Raw genomic sequence first — 17,076 nt, 5'->3', positions numbered from 1 at the left:
AGGATAAAAAATACATAATATATGCTAAGTGCCTACCCCTTTGCTTGGCAAATATTGACACTCAGTAAATGGTAGTAATTCTTATTACTTTAAAAATGAGTAGCTTTTACTTCTTTGCCCTTGAGGACTTGACAGTGAGCTTGTGGGATTTTGAGATCCATTGACTATTACAGAGTTTGGGAAATAAAGAAGATACAGATGAGAACATTTGAACAGGACTTTGTGACATTCTATTTCTCTGTTGAACAGCCTGGCACTGAGCAGTATTTTTCCCTTGGCAGGAAATGTTTACTTGTCATCATTGTGGGAAACAACTTCGTTCACTGGCAGGGATGAAGTATCACGTCATGGCAAATCATAATAGCTTGGTAAGAGTGTCTTCTGTACTATATGAGCCGATGTGGTATTTGGATGTCTTTACTTGGATGAGTGTAGATAACTCAGTGGAGATGGCTAAGGCTCTGGGACTTCATAGGGCTGTAAGTAAGAAGAGCCTTTTGATAGAAGAATTACATACAATGAAATCTTTGTGGTAGATACAAAGGGTATTTATGTGTTTAGGTTAGCCCAAAGGTTCATATCCTGGGAGGTAGAGGCTTTGAACTTTTACTTCTATTACATTCAGTTCAGTGTGTAGGAAAAGATGGAGAAAGTCAGGAGTCAGATAACTCAAACTTCATGGGCATCAGCTTCGGTGCTAGTCCAGTCCTTGATTCTCCTGTGATAGAATTTTTTTCTGTATCTGTCTTTTCCATGAATCATCTGCTTGTTTGCTTCTCTTGCTTTCTAGCCCATTTTGAAGGCTGGAGATGAAATAGATGAGCCAAGTGAGAGGGAACGTCTCCGAACAGTTCTCAAGAGGCTGGGAAAGCTCAGGTGCATGCGTGAGGTAAGAGCCCAACGACAGCAGCTCCTTCTGCCTGGAGTCTCAGCTCAGTGTCTTTCTGTAGTTCTTTGCCATGTCTCCTCCCTCTCCCTTATAGATCTGGTTTTGTGTCATAAGCCAGCATGAGAGTGGCTCCTGTATTTCAGTGTCTCCTCCCTCATTAATAGTTCTTTATTTTCTTTCTCATCTCCAAAAATTAGTTTTCTCCTCTTTCCCCTTGTTGAAGGAGTTTCTTTATCATCCTTTCTTTAGTGTGATGAAGAGATTGTAGTAACCTTGTATAAGGAACTTTGATATTCCTGGTATTTGATATTGGGGTGGAGTTGGATCATAGACCAAGGAGGAAGCTCTGGTGCAGAGGAGGTGCACAGTTCTAGTTTATTGAATGCTGACTAAATTGATTGAATATCATGCTTGGTGGTAGATAGGGGAGCAGTCAGGCCAGGGACAAGTAAGGGTTGTGCCAGTAGGAAATGCTAGAGATGGTCTAGTGATATTAGAGAGTCTGTTTGTATGATGTGGTTGAGTGCTTTGTGGCTGTTTGGAAATTTAGAGATCATATCAAAATATGTAAGATTATAGTATAGGCCTCTCTCCTGTGTTCAGAGTTGCTCTAGTAGCTTCACCAGCATCATGGGATATCTGTACCATGTCAGAAAATGTGGCAAAGGGGCTGCAGAGCTGGAGAAGATGACCCTGAAATGTCACCACTGTGGAAAGCCGTATAGATCGAAGGCTGGACTTGCGTATCATCTGAGGTCAGAACATGGGCCTGTGAGTACTGATTACTTTCCAGACCCTGTTTCGAGATCTATTCTGTGGTGACTGCTCACCCCTACATCTTTCCTACATCCTTGGTTCCTCATTTGTGTCCCCTTTTAATTTGAATGCTTGTGCTCTCTCTTCCTTGTTCTTTGTGCTCTTTCTTTCTGCCTTTTGATCATTCTTAGATTAGAGAAATCAAATTTCATTGTATAATCTGGGCAGAAGTAAACTCAATATTATATGTTTAAAACTTAAGGCATTCTCCCTTAGCTAGAAATTTTTTAGGAAGCTGTCCAGCTGGTTCCTCTGTTCCAATTTTTTTGTTTGGACTTTGTCTTTTCCTGATTACACTTCTAAGCTGTAGGGAAAAAAAAACCCTCATTTTTTTCTTTGCACTAAGTTTCAGTGTATAATTTGCATATGGTAATTAATATTCATCCTTTTTAGTGTACAGTTGTAAGAGTTTCGACAAGTACATACAGTCATGTAATTACCACCGTAATCAAAGTATAGAACAATTTGATCATCCCTCCAAATTCCTTTGTGTCTCTTTATAGTCAGTTCTTCCCACCCACATCCCCTGGCAACCACTGATACTATCCCTATAGTTTTACCTTTTTTGGAATGTCATATAAATTGAACCGTATAGCATAGCCTTTTGAGTCTAGCTTCTTTCACTTAGCATAATGCATTTAAGGTTCATCTATGTGTTGCATGTATCATTAGTTTATTCCCTTTTGTTTCTGTCTAGGATTCCATTGTATGATTGTTTCACAACTTGTTTATCCATTCACTAGTTGAAAAGCACTTGGGGTTGTTTCTGGTTTTTGGCAATTATGAATAATCTACTATAAACACTTACATAAAGGTTTTTCATGTGAAAATAAGTTTTAATTTCTCTTGGGTAAATACTTAGGAATGAGATTGCTAAGTCATATGATAAATGTATGTTTAACTTTATAAAAAAACTGCCATAGTATTCTCCAAAGCAGCTGTGTCCTTTTGCATTCTTACCAGCAAAGTATGAGAATTCTAGTTGCTTTGCATCTTTATCAGCACTTGCTATTGTCAGTTTCATTTTTTAAAATCCATTCTAGTAGGTATGTAGTGGTATTTTAATGCAGTCTAAATTTGCATTTCCCTAATGACTAATGATGACTAATGATATTGACCATCTTTTCATGTGCTTCTTGGGAATGTCAGTCTTTAGAGAAGTTTCTTCCTTGGTGAAGTGTCTGTTGAAATCCTTTATTCATTTTATTGTTGAAGTTTTTGTTGTCTTACTATTAACTTTTGAATATATTTTGAGTTTTTTATATACTCTCAACACAAATCTTTTATCAGATACATGTTTTGCAAATATTTTCTCTCAGTCTGTAGCTTGTCTTTTCATTTTTTTTTTTTTTAGTATTTTTTAAAGGGCAGAATTCTTAATTTTCATAAAATTCAATTTATCTTCTTTTTTCTTTTATGGATAATGCTTTTGTTGTTGTATCTAAGATATCTTTGCCCAACCCAATGTATAATTTTCTTTTACTGCATTAAAAAAATCACCATAAAGTTAGTATCCTTAATGCAGTTGTATTATTTCACAGTTTATTAGGCCAGAAGTCCAGGTTACATCCAGCACACTCAGCTGGTTCCCCTGTATAGAGCGTCACTAGAATGGAATCGAAGTTTCAGTAGAGCTATTCCTTTCTGGAGGCCCAAGGGGAGGATCTGTTTCTAGGCTTATTAAGATTGTTCAGGAATTCAGTTCCATGCAGTTATAGGACCTCATTTCCTTGTTTGCTACAGGTTGGGAGTTGTGCTCAGCTTCTAAAGGCCACCTGTATTTCTTGGCCTATGGTCCCGTACATCTTCATATCAGCAGCAGCATTGAGTCTCTCTCATGCTTGGAATCTCCCCTGCCTCTTTTTCTGTCATATCTCTCTTACTTAAAGTCAACTGATTATGGATATTAATTAGGTTTACAAGAATACCATGTTTGGCTGATGACTGTAGCCTAGCAAAGTTGACACAGGAAAAAAACCATCATATCCAGGGTCACAAAAATGTTCTTTCTTGATTTCTTCTAGAATTTTTATACTTTAATGGTTTACATTTAGGGCTATGATCTATTCGGGGTTTGGGGTTTTTAAAATTTTTTTTTAATTTACCATCCAGGTCTTTTATTTTCTTGATGCCTATCATGCCATGAATTTATAGGGAATGAGTTCCAACAATTCAGGCTTCTTTCCATTGGTTCTCACAAAGTGTGCTTCTCTGGGTGGAGCAGGCTGGCACTTCATTTGAACCCAAGTACCTTTCTCTTTGGCTTTCTTCTTTGATCATTTTCCTTCGCTTGTTTTGGGAAGCTATCTTAGCTCTTGGAGTGTTTAATATGCTCAGTATACACATTAATTCTCTTGGCAAGACTCTTGCCCTTAACTTGTTTGCTTACAACAATGCCAACAGCATGCTGGGTAACATTGTAGACTTCCAGTTTTGCCCTGGTAACATTTGTGGGGCATTCCTTTTTGAACAGTACCCATTCCCTTGATACCTACAATATCTACCTTTCTTGTAGATTTCCATATATGTGGCCAAAGGAACAACACCCTGTTTTCTAAAAGGCATAAGAGAACATATAGCGAAGTCTCCTCTTTCCTTTTGTGTTGGTCATTTTGGCAAATTACTGGAAGATGGCGGTTCCTAGAATTCATTTTGAATTAATTTTTGCACATGGGTCAAAGTTTATTTCTTTGGATGTGGATATATCTTGGCTTTCAACCACTTTAACTTATTACAACACAACAGATTTTATCCTGCTAAGAAACTGTTTTACCAGTGAAATATTCATTAAAATGGTGGAGCTTTATTCTAGTGGTTAGCAAGACAGTAAATAGCTCTTTTGATATTAAGAGCAGGAATAACAGCCATTAATCACTGACTCTGATGGAAGCCATTTCTCAGGCTTGTGTTTTACTATGTCTCATTCTTGTAGATCTCCTTCTTTCCAGAGTCGGGACAGCCAGAGTGCTTAAAGGAGATGAGCCTGGAGCCAAAGAGTGGGGGCAGAGTTCAGAGGCGTTCTGCCAAAATAGCTGTGTACCACCTGCAGGAACTGGCCTCTGCTGAACTGGCCAAGGAATGGCCTAAGAGAAAGGTGCTTCAAGATCTGGTACCTGATGATCGGAAGGTGAGGTAAAAACTGTAAATTTTGAATGATTATGTCTGATACTTTGTTTGCTCTTTTATCTTCAGAGATAGAGTACATCTGTTCCAGCCTCAATGTTTGGATTCATGTAGGTCCTAGAGTGACAGTCTTTTTCAGAAGTTCCTTAAGGAGACCTGTTAATGTTAGACTACTTCCAAGGGGAACCTGAATTCCCAGATTACTTTTTTGTTTGGTCTTTGCCCAGTGTTTCCACTTTGTTAGTTCATATGGAGTAGTTTAAGATTTAGTTTAGGTAAGTAGTTTCAATTTGTTTTAGTAGCAGTAGAACAACTCTCCCCACCTACTTTTTTTTTCTAAATAAAAGATTATGCAAAACATTATATATATAATAAATAAAAATGGAGTTGCCCTGAATAACTGGGGGTAGTGAATGCAAAGTCTTGTCTACTTAGCCTTCTCCTTGATACTTTTATCATTTCCCTCCAAGGCCCCTAGTGTATTCTGGGGGGTGCAGAACTCAGAATCAGAATATTCTACCCAACAAGGCTATCTTTCAGATTTGAAGGAGAGACAAAGGGTTCTACAGACAAGCAAAAGCTAAGTGTTCAGCACCACTAAACCAGCTTTACAAGAAATGTTAAGGGAATTTCTTTAACCAGAAAAGAAAAGACCACAACTAAATATGAACATTGTGAAAGAAAAAAAAAACCTCTTTGGTAAAGGCAAATATACAATAAGGTAGGAAATTAACCACTTTTAAAGCTAGTAGGAAGGTTAAAAGACAAAACTAGTAAAATCATCTATGTGTACAATACGGTTAAGGGATATGCGAAACAAAAAGATATAAAAATATGATGTCAAAAACATCATACTGGGGAGGGGAGTAAAAAACGCAGGATTGTTAGAATGCCTTTAAACTTAAGAGCTCATCAATTTAAAATATATATATTGGTTGCTATATGTAAACCTCATGGTAACCACAAACCAAAAATCTGCAATATATACACATACAAAAAAAGAGAAAGAAATCCAAACCTAACCTAAAGAGTATTAGCAGATCACAAGGGAAGAGAACAAAAGAAGAAAAAGGAACAACAAACAAAAAATGACAACCAACCAGAAAATAATTAACTAAATGGCAGTAAGTACATACCTATCAATAATTACTTTAGATATAAATGAACTAAATAATCCAATCAAGAGACATAGAGTGGCTGAATGGATATATAAATAAGACCTGTATATATGCTGTATAAAAGAGACTCACTTCAGATCTGACTGAAAATGAGGTGATGGAAAAAGATGTACCATGCAAGTGGAAACAAAAAGAAAGCTGGGGTAGCAACACTTGCATGAGACAAAATAGAACTTAAAACAAAGACTGTAACAGACAAAGGAGGCTGTTACATAATGATCAAGGGATCAATCCTACAAGAAGTTATAACAATTGTAAATATGTGTTCACTCAACATGGGCGCTCCTGAATACATAAGCAAATATTAAACATAAAGGGAGAAATTGACAGTAACACAATAGTAGTATGGGACTTTAACACCTCATTTACATCAATGGACAGATCATCCAGACAAAAAAATGAATAAGGAACCATTGGCCTTAAATAACACATTAGACCAGATAGGTTTAATAGACATTCCATGCAAAAACAACCGAATACACTTTCTTTTCAAGTACATGTGGAATATTCTCCAGGACAGATCACATGCTAGGCCACAAAACAAGTCTTAATAAATGTAAGAAGATAGAAGTCATATCAAGCATCTTTTCCAACCAAAGAGTATGACACTAGAAGTCAGTTACAAAAACAGAAAACTGCAAAAAGCACAAACACATGGAGGCTAAACAGTATGCTACTAAACAGCCAAAGGGTCACTAAAGACATCTGAGGAAATAAAAAAATATCTGGAGAAAAATAAAAATGGGAATACAACAATCCAAAAATCTATGGGAAGCTGCAAAAGCAGTTCTAAGAGGGAAGTTTTTAGTGATACAAGCCCACCTCAGGAAACACAAAAAATCTCATATAAACAACCTAACCTTATACCTAAAGGAACTAGAAAAAGAACAAGCGAAACCCAAAGTTAGAAAAAGGAAAGAAATAGTAAAGATTAGAGCAGAAATAATTGAAATAGACACTAAAAAAAAAAAAAAAAGAACAATGAAACTAAGAGCTAGTTCTATGAAAAGTTAAAAAAATTTTGATAAACCTTTAGCCACACTCATCAAGAAAAAAGAGAGGGGCCAAACAGATAAAATCAGAAATGAAAAAGAAGTTACTGCTGACAACACCAGAAATACAAAGGGTCATAAGAGATTACTACAGATAATTATATGCCAATAAAAAGGACACCCTAGAAGAAATGGAAACATCCAATCTCCCAAGACTGAATCAGGGAGAAATAGAAAATATGCAGACCAATTACTAGTAATGAAATTGAATCAGTAATTTAAAAACTCTACAAACAAAAGTTCAGGACCAGATGACTTCACAGGTGAATTCTACAGCACATTTAAAGAAGAGTTAACACTGATCGTTCTCAGACTATTCCAAAATATTGAAGAAGGAACACTTCTGGACTCATTCTATGAAGACAGAATCACCCCAATATCAAAAATCTGACAGACACTACAAAAAAAAGAAAATTACAGGTCAGTAGCACTGATGAACATAAATGCAAAAGGCCTCAATAAAATATTAGCAAATCAAATTAAACTATACATTAGAAGAATCATATACCATGATCAAGTGGGACTTATCCCAGGGATATAAGGCTGGTTCAATATCCGTAAATCAATCAATATGATATACCACATTCAAAAATTGAAGAAAGAAAAGCATTTGATTGTCCCAATAGATGCAGAAAAGCTTTTGACAAAGTGCAATCCTTTTATGATAAAAATTCTCAACAAGGAGGTTACCAAGGGAACATACCTCAATGTAATAAAGGCCATCTATTACAAGCTCACTGGTAACATCTTCAGTGATGAGAAGCTAAAAGCTTTTCTTCTAAGACCAGGAACAAGATAAGGATGCTCACTCTTGCCACTTTTATTCAACACAGTAATGGAATTCCTAGCCACAGCAGTCAGACAAGAAAATGAAATCAGTGGTGTCCAAATTGGAAAGGAAAAAGTAAAACTGTCACTATTTGCAGGTGACATGGTACTATATACAGAAAATCCAAAGGAACACACACACACACACACACACACACACACACACACACACACACACACACACACACACACACACACACACACACACACACACACACACACACACACACACACACACCAGAAACCAATTAGAACTGATAAATGAATTCAGTAAAGTTGCAGGATACAAAATTAATATACAGAAATCTGTTGTGTTTCTATATACCAAAAACAAACTATCAAAAAAAAAATCCCGTTTACAATGACATCAAAAAGAATAGAATAACTAGGAGTAAATATCGAAAAGGAGGTAAAAGACCTATACTTAGAAAACTCTTAAGACATTGATGAAAGAAATTGAAGATGACAGAAGCAAATGGAAAGATAACACCATGCTCATGGATTGGAAGAATTAATATTGTTAAAATGACCAGAAGAGAGGAAATGCTTAAAAATAAAGCCAGCTTTGTACTCTGATTTACCAGAGGTTCTTTAGTTTACCTTTCTTACTCCCCTCATTACCTCAGTGGGCTTTGGTTCTGTTTTTCTGTCTCAGAGAATCTGCTTCTTTTCAGATACTTCCATTTTTCAAGCAGAAGAGTTCTTTACTCACTGGAAATACAATTCTATGTTACCAATGGTGGGCTTTGTAAGAAGTGTCTCTCTAAGTGTTAATAACTGTTTTCTGGGAACTAGTTATAGTTGTAAAAAATAAAGACTGGTGTCAAAACGTGTGAAAAGAAGTGCTAGGAATAATTCTATTTTTGCAGTAGAAGCAAAGATTAAGTTTCTATTCCCCGAGTTTTCTCACATTCTTGTTTTAGGTTGAACCTTAATTTTTTGTGTGGTAGTATTTTTAAAATATTAAGAATTAACATGATGTCATTGAAGAAAAATGATAAATGCAGAAAAGCAGGAAAAATATTAAAATCACTCAAAATTTTAGTATCCAGAGAATACTACTGTTAACATTTTGATTTATAGCCTTTGACTCATATACATATATTTCTATTGAATATATTACTTTGTATGTATATATGTACCTTGAGTATAAAGCATACTTAGAATATATATGTTATATATATATAGAGAGAACGTATTTGTATCCCTCTCTCTTTTTTTGTTTTGTTTTATTTTGTTTTCCTTTCTCTCTTGTGACAAATATTTTAACTGTATAATGGTCTGTCACTAGTTTTTTTTTCAACTTTAGATGAAGTGTTATATCTGAAAATCTCCTGTCCTCTGTTAAAGATGTTTAAGATGTTTGTCTTAAATTGTTTTAAGATAAAACAATAGGAAGTTATGCTTGTGCATTTCAGGAACTTTAAAGAATCTTACATACTATAATTTTTTTATATATGAAAATGTACTTCTGCAGTTCGAGAATTACATAACCTGAAGGTAATTCTGTTACTTTGGGAATATTTTGGTTGAAAGTTGAATTCCTCCAACAAAATGTTTCTTGTCTTATAGTTAAAATATACTCGCCCTGGGTTACCTACCTTCAGCCAGGAAGTACTACACAAATGGAAGTCAGATATCAAGAAGTATCATCGCATTCAGTGTCCTAACCAGGTGGTTCTTTCTCATTCATTTATTCAATAAATGCTTATTAAGCATCTGCTATAGTTTAATTATTCATTCCTTTGTGACAAAGCACCTAAACCTCAGAGGCTTAAAACATCAGTTACTTCATTTGTTAACAGTTTTGCCAGGGCTCAGAGGGCAGTTCTCCTGCAGTACACGGCATCAACTGGGATCATTCATGGGTTGCATTCAGTTGGAAGCTCTGATGGGGCCTGAATGTCGGATGGCTTCTAAGCAGCCATTTCCCTGCTTCAGCTGGGAGATTGGCTTTCTACCTGGTGTCTCTTGCATGATAGTTTGATTACCAGTAGGGTACATGGTGACTGAATTCTCAGACAGAGTATTGCAAGAACATCCAAGTGAAAGCTGCAGATCTGTTAGGCCTAGCTTCAGAATTAGTTCAGCATCATTGCCATAGCCTTCTGTTGGTCAGAGGAATCACAGGAATAACTCAGTTTCAAAGGGAGGATAGATAGGCTCCACTTCTTGATGGGAAGAGTGGCAGAGAATTTCCAGCCGTATTTAATCTATTATAGCTGTTATGTGCATTACTTTGGGAGGAGTAGATAAACAAGAAATAAGAGACACAATTGCACTAAAGTTAAGCTGATTTTTGGAAAAATCTGACCATACAATTTTGTGTGTTTTTCTAAGTATCAGAAAAAATACCAGGGAAGAGAATGTTATAAGCTTTTCTAAACAACATATTCACCTCCTTTTCTTTTACTTTTCCTTGTTTTCTTCTTGCTCTTCAGCTTGCATGTGAATTCTTTTTCTTTGTGGTTTGTGGTGCAGTTTATTGGGCTTCTTCCTCCCAAAGGTAGAGTGGATTAGTGTAAATGGCCAGATTGCTAAGAAAAGGATGCTGTTTGGTATAATCTTCACATGATTTCTTCTTCTTTTTTTCAGGGTTGTGAGGCTGTCTACAGTAGTGTATCTGGCCTTAAAGCTCACCTGGGCTCTTGTACATTGGTTTGTAATGTTCTGAACTCTTTATCTTACTGTGACCTCTAAAATAATCTGACATGGAAGAGAATTCAGATTTGGTGAACAGCTAGTTGTCCTGTTTGCTGTTATCTTTAAAGGCTGGTTTAGTTTTTGTTTGTTTGTTTGTTTTTGTCCCAGAAATTCTTGGTCCTTTACTGGGTGGAGTGCCAGGGTATATTCAAGATGCAGAACAGGCCAACATAGCCATAAATCATAGCAATGAAAAAATTTGGATGAAAACATACAGTTCCGAGTCCTACCAGGGATTTAACTTCTTCCACCTGAGCCTCTACCACACTGGGCCTGCCCTGTCTTATTGGGCCTTCAACTTCTTAGAGTCACCTTACATGTGCTTATCTGGATTGGTGAAGATTCTCAAATCCATCTGAACTATACTGGCTTCTGGGGATGGGAGGTGTCCCTGGGTGTCAGGCTGACAGCCATTCACCTCACTGAATGTTTTCCATGTTGACCCAGGTGCCTACAACCCACCAGCTGTGGGGATTGCTGCCACTTTCCATTCCCATTCAGAAGTATCTCCACACAATATGAGCACCATGGAAATTAGAAGCTTCAGGAGGGGAGAGAAGTCTTAGTTCATGGCAACAAGGGAGTTGTAGGCATCCAAACCAGACCTGTCCAGGAATGCTTAGGAGTTTGTCATTTCAGTCTTAGTTTCTGAGTCCTTCAGCTAGGTCTTGTGGAGGTTACTCTTCTAATTCTGGATTCCCAGGGCACTCTTTGCAGCAGTGGGTTGATTGTAGTGGGTAGAATTGCACATTGGTCTCATTGAATTTCAGGAGTTTGGTCATTTGGTGGGAGGAACCAAGAACCTGAAAGTGAAGCCATAAGGGAAGATAGAAAAATGTGATGTGTTACATAATAAAAGTAGAGGAACTTCAGGGTGTGTTGGGATTAGGTGGGAGTGGTGAGTATTTGGTGTAGAATTGCATTAAGATTAGATGTATAATAGTGATAATACGCCCAAGCAGGTTTTCCTAAATATATTGTCATTTTGGATTTTATTCCTTCTTCATTTTGCTAAAGTAGTATCCTCTCTTTTCATCTCTAACAGCCCCTACCCATGGCCCGGGTTTGTGTTGCTGAATTTACTAACCATTCTCTTTCCTTCTCTCTTAAAAATAGGGAACCTTTGTGGCTGGAAAATACAAATGTCTTCTGTGTCAAAAAGAATTTGTGTCAGAGAGTGGTGTCAAGTATCACATCAACTCTGTCCATGCTGAGGTGAGGTTTCTGTTTTCCCCCAGTGTTTTTGTAAATATGTGGACCCCGTGAATATGCCATAAGAGAAGTGGATTTGTGCCTGTTTTTGTGGGCTAGGACTGTCAAGGAAACCAGGGTGTCTACTGGAGACTTTGGGGTTAAAATACTACCTAAAATTTGACATTTAATTGTATTTTTCTGTGAAAGCATTTGAAATCACTGTGAGTGTGAGAATCGCTGACTCTTCTGATTGTCTTAAATCCAATTAAATGATGCGTGTGGCAACTAGACTGCATTGACACCTTTGGAATGTTTATATAATGTTTACTACTGCTTTCTAGTATTCCCACGTCTTTGAGCAATCTGTTTTTAATATTATTGAAATACCGCATAGAAAGAATGTAAACAATGTTCTTGAAAAAATTAAGGCAGTTTGAATACTAACTGTACTACTAAGTTATAGTAATACATCAATGTTAATATTCCCAAATGTGATAATTGTAGTTATGCAGGGGAATGCCCTTGTTCTTAGGCAGATACATGATGATGTAGTTAGGGATGAAGTATCATGTCTGCAACTAACTTAGAAATGGTAGAGAGGAAGGAAGGGAGGGAAGAGAGAAATTAACAATGGTCAATCTAGGTGTTCATTGAACTATTGTAACTTTTCTTGAAAGTTGCAAATTTTAAAAATTAGAAAATCAGAAATTCTGTTGAAAATGCTGTTAAGTTCAGAAGGTCAAGAGTTTTCTCTTGGGGAAAGTTTTTAGGATTTCAGGTGAACAGAGAAATTGTTTACTATATAGTGAAATACCCTTACTGTGGAAGCTTAAGGAATAGAGGGTGCATTCTGTTGAATATCTTACTGCAGAAAGTCTTATTGCCTTGTGAGGGAAAATAGCACTGTTCTCTGCCCTCAGATATAATAGTTCTTAGCAATGTGGGCTTTTGTTAGTGTCATCCAGTGTTGTTCCTGTTGCTTCACTGGTTGAAGCTTTAGTAATCCCTTTCCATATCTGAGATTTCTTCAAGTAGGCAGTCTTATTTTTTTTACGATAAAAGTGTACCTTTTTAAGGGGCGTAGGGAGTAGCTCAGTGGTAGAGTATATGCTTAGCATGCGTGAGGTCCAGGGTTCAATCCCCAGTACCTCCACTGAAAAATGAATAAACCTAATTACCTCCCCCCCGCCATAAAGGTGTACTTTTTTATGCTCCAGAAAGTATTTGAAAGATAATTATCTCCTGACAAAATCTGGCCTTTGTATGTTCATCTGTTTCTCCAGTTTCAGTCTCCAGCAAATTTTACTTAGTTTGGGACTTGCTCCCCAAGCATTTGTTTAGTAATTTATGCCTGTATTTATGGACTCTATGTGGTGGTGTAAACATCTTTACCTGTTCCTCCCTTTCTGCCTCATTTTCTTACACTGCATTTTTTAAACAGAAATGTTGAAACACATGAAACTAAACAGAATAGTGTAATGAACAGCTTTCACAGTCCTCAGTGCGTGGCCCATCTTGTTTTATTTATAACCCTACCCACTTTTCTTGTCCCTTAAAAGCTTATTTTAAAGCAAATGCCATATCCTGTGTCAGCTCTCAGTACTTCTTTCAACCTGTGTGTCTAAAAATATAGGACTTTTAAAAATACTTAACTGCAATAAATATCACACTGAAAAAATTAACAGTGGTTCCTTAATCCATCATATATCCACTCATTATTTACATATCCCTGATTTATCTCATTTTTTTTTCAGATTTGGTTTATTCCAATCGAGATCTGAAGCAAAGGTCCATATACTGCATTTGTCTATTTTAATTAGAATAGCATTATCTAGTAGAGATGTAATGTGAGCCACGTATGTAATTCAAAATTTTCTACTAACCACATTTTTAAAAAGCATAAAGAAAACTGGGGAAATTAATACTGTATTTTACTTAACCCATATGTCTTAAATACTATCTTTTTTAAACATGTAGTCAATACAGAATTATTGAGATACTTTATATTTTTTTCATGTTAAGCCTTTGAAATTGAGTGTGTATTTTACATGGAAAGCATATCTCAGTTTGGATTAGGAACTTTTCAAGAGCTTATTAGCCACACAAGGCTAATGACTATCTCACTGGGCAATGCACATGTAGAAGTTTCCTTCATTTTTTTCTCCTGTTATTTAAGAAACCAGGACATTTGTCACCTATGTTTACCCATTTCTTGGATTTGGCTGATTGCATTCCTGTGGGCAGTAGTCCTCTATCCCGGCTATTTCCTATAAATTGGTAGTTAAAACTAGAAGACTGATCAGACCTCTTGTTTAGATTGACATTGTTATTTGTGTGTGTGTGTTTTGATTTGTTTTTCTTTTGCAAGAATACTTCTTCATTGGATTCTGTGTCCTCCAACCCTTTATTTTTTGAACTGAGATTTAGGTTAAGTAATTTTCTGATGGTTCATGGCTAGAAACAGAGCTGAGATTTGCACCCAGGTGGTCTAGCAGCAAAATTCATGCTCTTAATCACTACACTATCAAGCAATAAAAGTTACCTCGGGCCCAATGCTTTACATATGAGGAAATTTTTAAAAGGGGAGGAATGGTTGGGATGATGCTAAGTAGTCAGACTTTGTAGATCTCTTACTAAAGTTCCCCAAATTATGTCTCATACAAGAAATGCTTTTAATGACTCCTCTGTACTGAATTTCTCCAGGCTCTGGTTTCATATCTTTCTTCCTTCCTGTGTTCTGCCTTAATCATGCCTTTAAAAAAAAATCTTCCTACACCGCTTCCAGATGCTCTACACTATATTTTGACTGGATAATGTTTCTGTTTTGCCTCTGTAGGATTGGTTTGTTGTCAATCCAACAACGACCAAGAGCTTTGAGAAGCTGATGAAGATAAAGCAGCGGCAGCAAGAAGAAGAAAAACGGAGGCAGCAGCACAGGAGCCGAAGGTCTCTAAGAAGGCGGCAGCAGCCTGGCATTGAGCTTCCTGAGACAGAGCTGAGTCTTAGAGTAGGGAAGGATCAGAGGAGGAGTCATGAGGAACTGCTAGTGGCGACCTGTAAAGAACCAGAGCAGGAGCCAGTGCCAGCACAGTACCAGAAAGTCAAGCCCCCAAAGACGAATCATAAACGAGGAAAGAAGTAGGCAGTCAGTGTGAAAGCACTCCTGGGAGAGTGGATGGGATTCTGTGGTCTCAGAGACCTGTGCTGGGAGGCCTGAGTCATGGGGCTGAGTCAAGAGAAATTTACTCTTTTAGCTGTTTGTGTAAGACTGTAACCTTCTCAGCTCTTTCCTCCTGTGTAAATTTCACTGTTTTCCCTACTGATTCCCTTGGACCCTCTACGACCCCATCCTTTCTGGTAGGTTTTCCTGCTATTCCTGATTGGAGTCCTCTTGTTTTTCTCTTATCTTGCCCAAAGAGCTCCCTCATAAGGCCCATTATAGGCCCCTCTTGCCCCGTATAAGACTAAGAAATCTGTTTGGTTGTCCTTTCCATACTGGATGTAGAAAGTTCTTGGAAGTTCCATTGACTTCATAGTCACTCCACCATCTAGTTTATAAAACAATTCCAAACTAACTTTTAAAAACCATACTGACTTATCATTTTGTATTTGTGATGTAACAAGCCTAGAACCTAGAACTGTTGTCACTCCTATAATAAGGTTCCCCTGTCTGTTTGGGTGACAAAATTTATGGAGGCAGTTTGTCGTCTCAATATGGTTTCAGGATTGAAAGTGAGAAAACAGACTTAGAATAAAAAGGCTAGACCCTCCGGACACAGCTTTTCCTTGGGAAATGCTTTACTTGTCCCAGATGGCAGTGAATAACTAGACCTACAGGCATGAAATGCAGCTTTAGGAGGAAGGTGTCCCACACATAAAATGACAGGAAAGAATATAGTAGCAGCAGAAATAAATATTGCCTCAGATTTCCTAGCTGTGAGGCCTTACCTGTTGCTATGAACGGTGCCCTCCTGCAGCTTGTCTTGCTCTCTGTTTTAAGGATTGAGAAATACTGTGTTGCCCCTGATGTTTTGACACAGACCCCTAATATTGCTGGTACTGCCACAAAGGTCAGTAGCCAAGGTGCACATTCCTTCTTCCCTGGACTTGACATGACTTGTTAGTCTGCACTCTGTTAAGTACTCATTTCTCCCTTTAGCCAAAGTCTGTCTCTATGAATTTTCTGAGAATATCGTATAATATCGTCCTTGACTCTCTTTTTAAAATGTTGTGTTCTTGTCCTCTTTATATCCTGAGACTTTGACACCAGGTGTAGATATTAATCTGGAGTTGGAAAGAAAAGTTCTTTTTCTGAACCTCCTGCCTACCTGATAAGGTCTATCTGGCAATTTCTCTTTGAGGCTGGCTTTTCCTGGAACATTGGTTAGAGCAGCTCTGTTGTTGTGTTCCTGGATTCTCTTTCCTTTTTCCATAAATATTGGTCTCCTATATTCTTGCCAATTTTTTGTGGCATATGCCACATAAAAAGCCAGAGACCCTTAACACTAATATGGACCAGTAGTACCTTTTCAAATTCTGAACAGCTGTTACTACTTTTAACTCTGTTTTCTGTGCTCCTCCATATAGCCTTAAAATGTGGGCTTTTTGAAGACCACTTTCATACACGGGAGCATTGAAACCTGATTGGGATACTGCCAGAACAGTTTGTTTTGAAACAAGGGAAGGACATGGTCTATCCACTCAACATTGTCTTTGGCAGTTGCTCCCTTAAAGCCCTTTCCATACATGAGGATTGTCAGGGAGGAAAATGGAGAAGCTCTGTTAATTTCTGGTGAGTAAGACTTGGGGAATGTTTGGCAGTGACAAGAAAAATAAATGACTCTGTGTTAGAATGATGTTTCCAGTTGTTCACTGACTGCAACGTGCTGCCTGACTTCTTGCTGACACAGTGTATGGGGGGAGGAAGATGACAAGAGATGAGAATGAATTTGGAAGAAGTAGTGTAGTTGTCTCAGTAATTCTTCAGCTGTTGAAATCTGGTTCAAATTAATACATGCATACCTTGCTTTATTGCTCTTCCCTTTATAGGTATCAGTTTTAATTAAGGCATATATATTGGTTTTTGTTTGTTTGTTTTGCAGGGGGGAGGTACTGGGGATTGAACGCAGAACCTCAGGCATGCTAGGCATGTGCTCTAGCACTAAAGCTATACCCTCCCCTCCCAAGGCATGTATATTGTTGTTTTAGACATAATGGTATTACACACTTTAGACTACAGGGTAAACATACCTTTTACATGCACTAGGAAACCAGAAAATTCATGTGACTTGGT

The 17,076-nt window shown here is 37.4% G+C and overlaps 1 protein-coding gene and 1 pseudogene across 4 annotated transcripts in view; one reads left to right on the top strand and one right to left on the bottom strand.

Annotated features, from left to right (window-relative positions):
- Nucleotides 1-16,636, top strand: part of ZNF512 (zinc finger protein 512) — a 31,879-nt gene extending 15,243 nt beyond the window's left edge. For 3 of the 4 annotated variants that reach the window (XM_015242519.3, XM_015242515.3, XM_015242532.3), the window contains 8 exons: nt 282-368; nt 791-889; nt 1,493-1,660; nt 4,638-4,832; nt 9,459-9,560; nt 10,482-10,544; nt 11,706-11,804; nt 14,620-16,636. In XM_015242519.3, coding sequence (XP_015098005.1) covers nt 282-368; nt 791-889; nt 1,493-1,660; nt 4,638-4,832; nt 9,459-9,560; nt 10,482-10,544; nt 11,706-11,804; nt 14,620-14,925 — 1,119 coding nt within the window. In that variant the 3' untranslated portion in view covers nt 14,926-16,636. The remainder of the gene's footprint in view (nt 1-281; nt 369-790; nt 890-1,492; nt 1,661-4,637; nt 4,833-9,458; nt 9,561-10,481; nt 10,545-11,705; nt 11,805-14,619) is intronic. The other variant, XM_072937999.1, reaches the window with a different exon arrangement.
- On the bottom strand, nt 3,517-4,644 carry LOC102528914 (large ribosomal subunit protein eL21-like; annotated as a pseudogene).
- Nucleotides 16,637-17,076: the final 440 nt, after the last annotated feature.

Source organism: Vicugna pacos, chromosome 15 (genome assembly GCF_048564905.1).
Source record: "Vicugna pacos chromosome 15, VicPac4, whole genome shotgun sequence".
In the NCBI taxonomy this organism is placed as follows: domain Eukaryota; kingdom Metazoa; phylum Chordata; class Mammalia; order Artiodactyla; family Camelidae; genus Vicugna; species Vicugna pacos.
The sequence above is the reverse complement of the archived record's forward strand: the minus strand, read 5'-3'. Positions and strand labels throughout refer to the sequence as shown.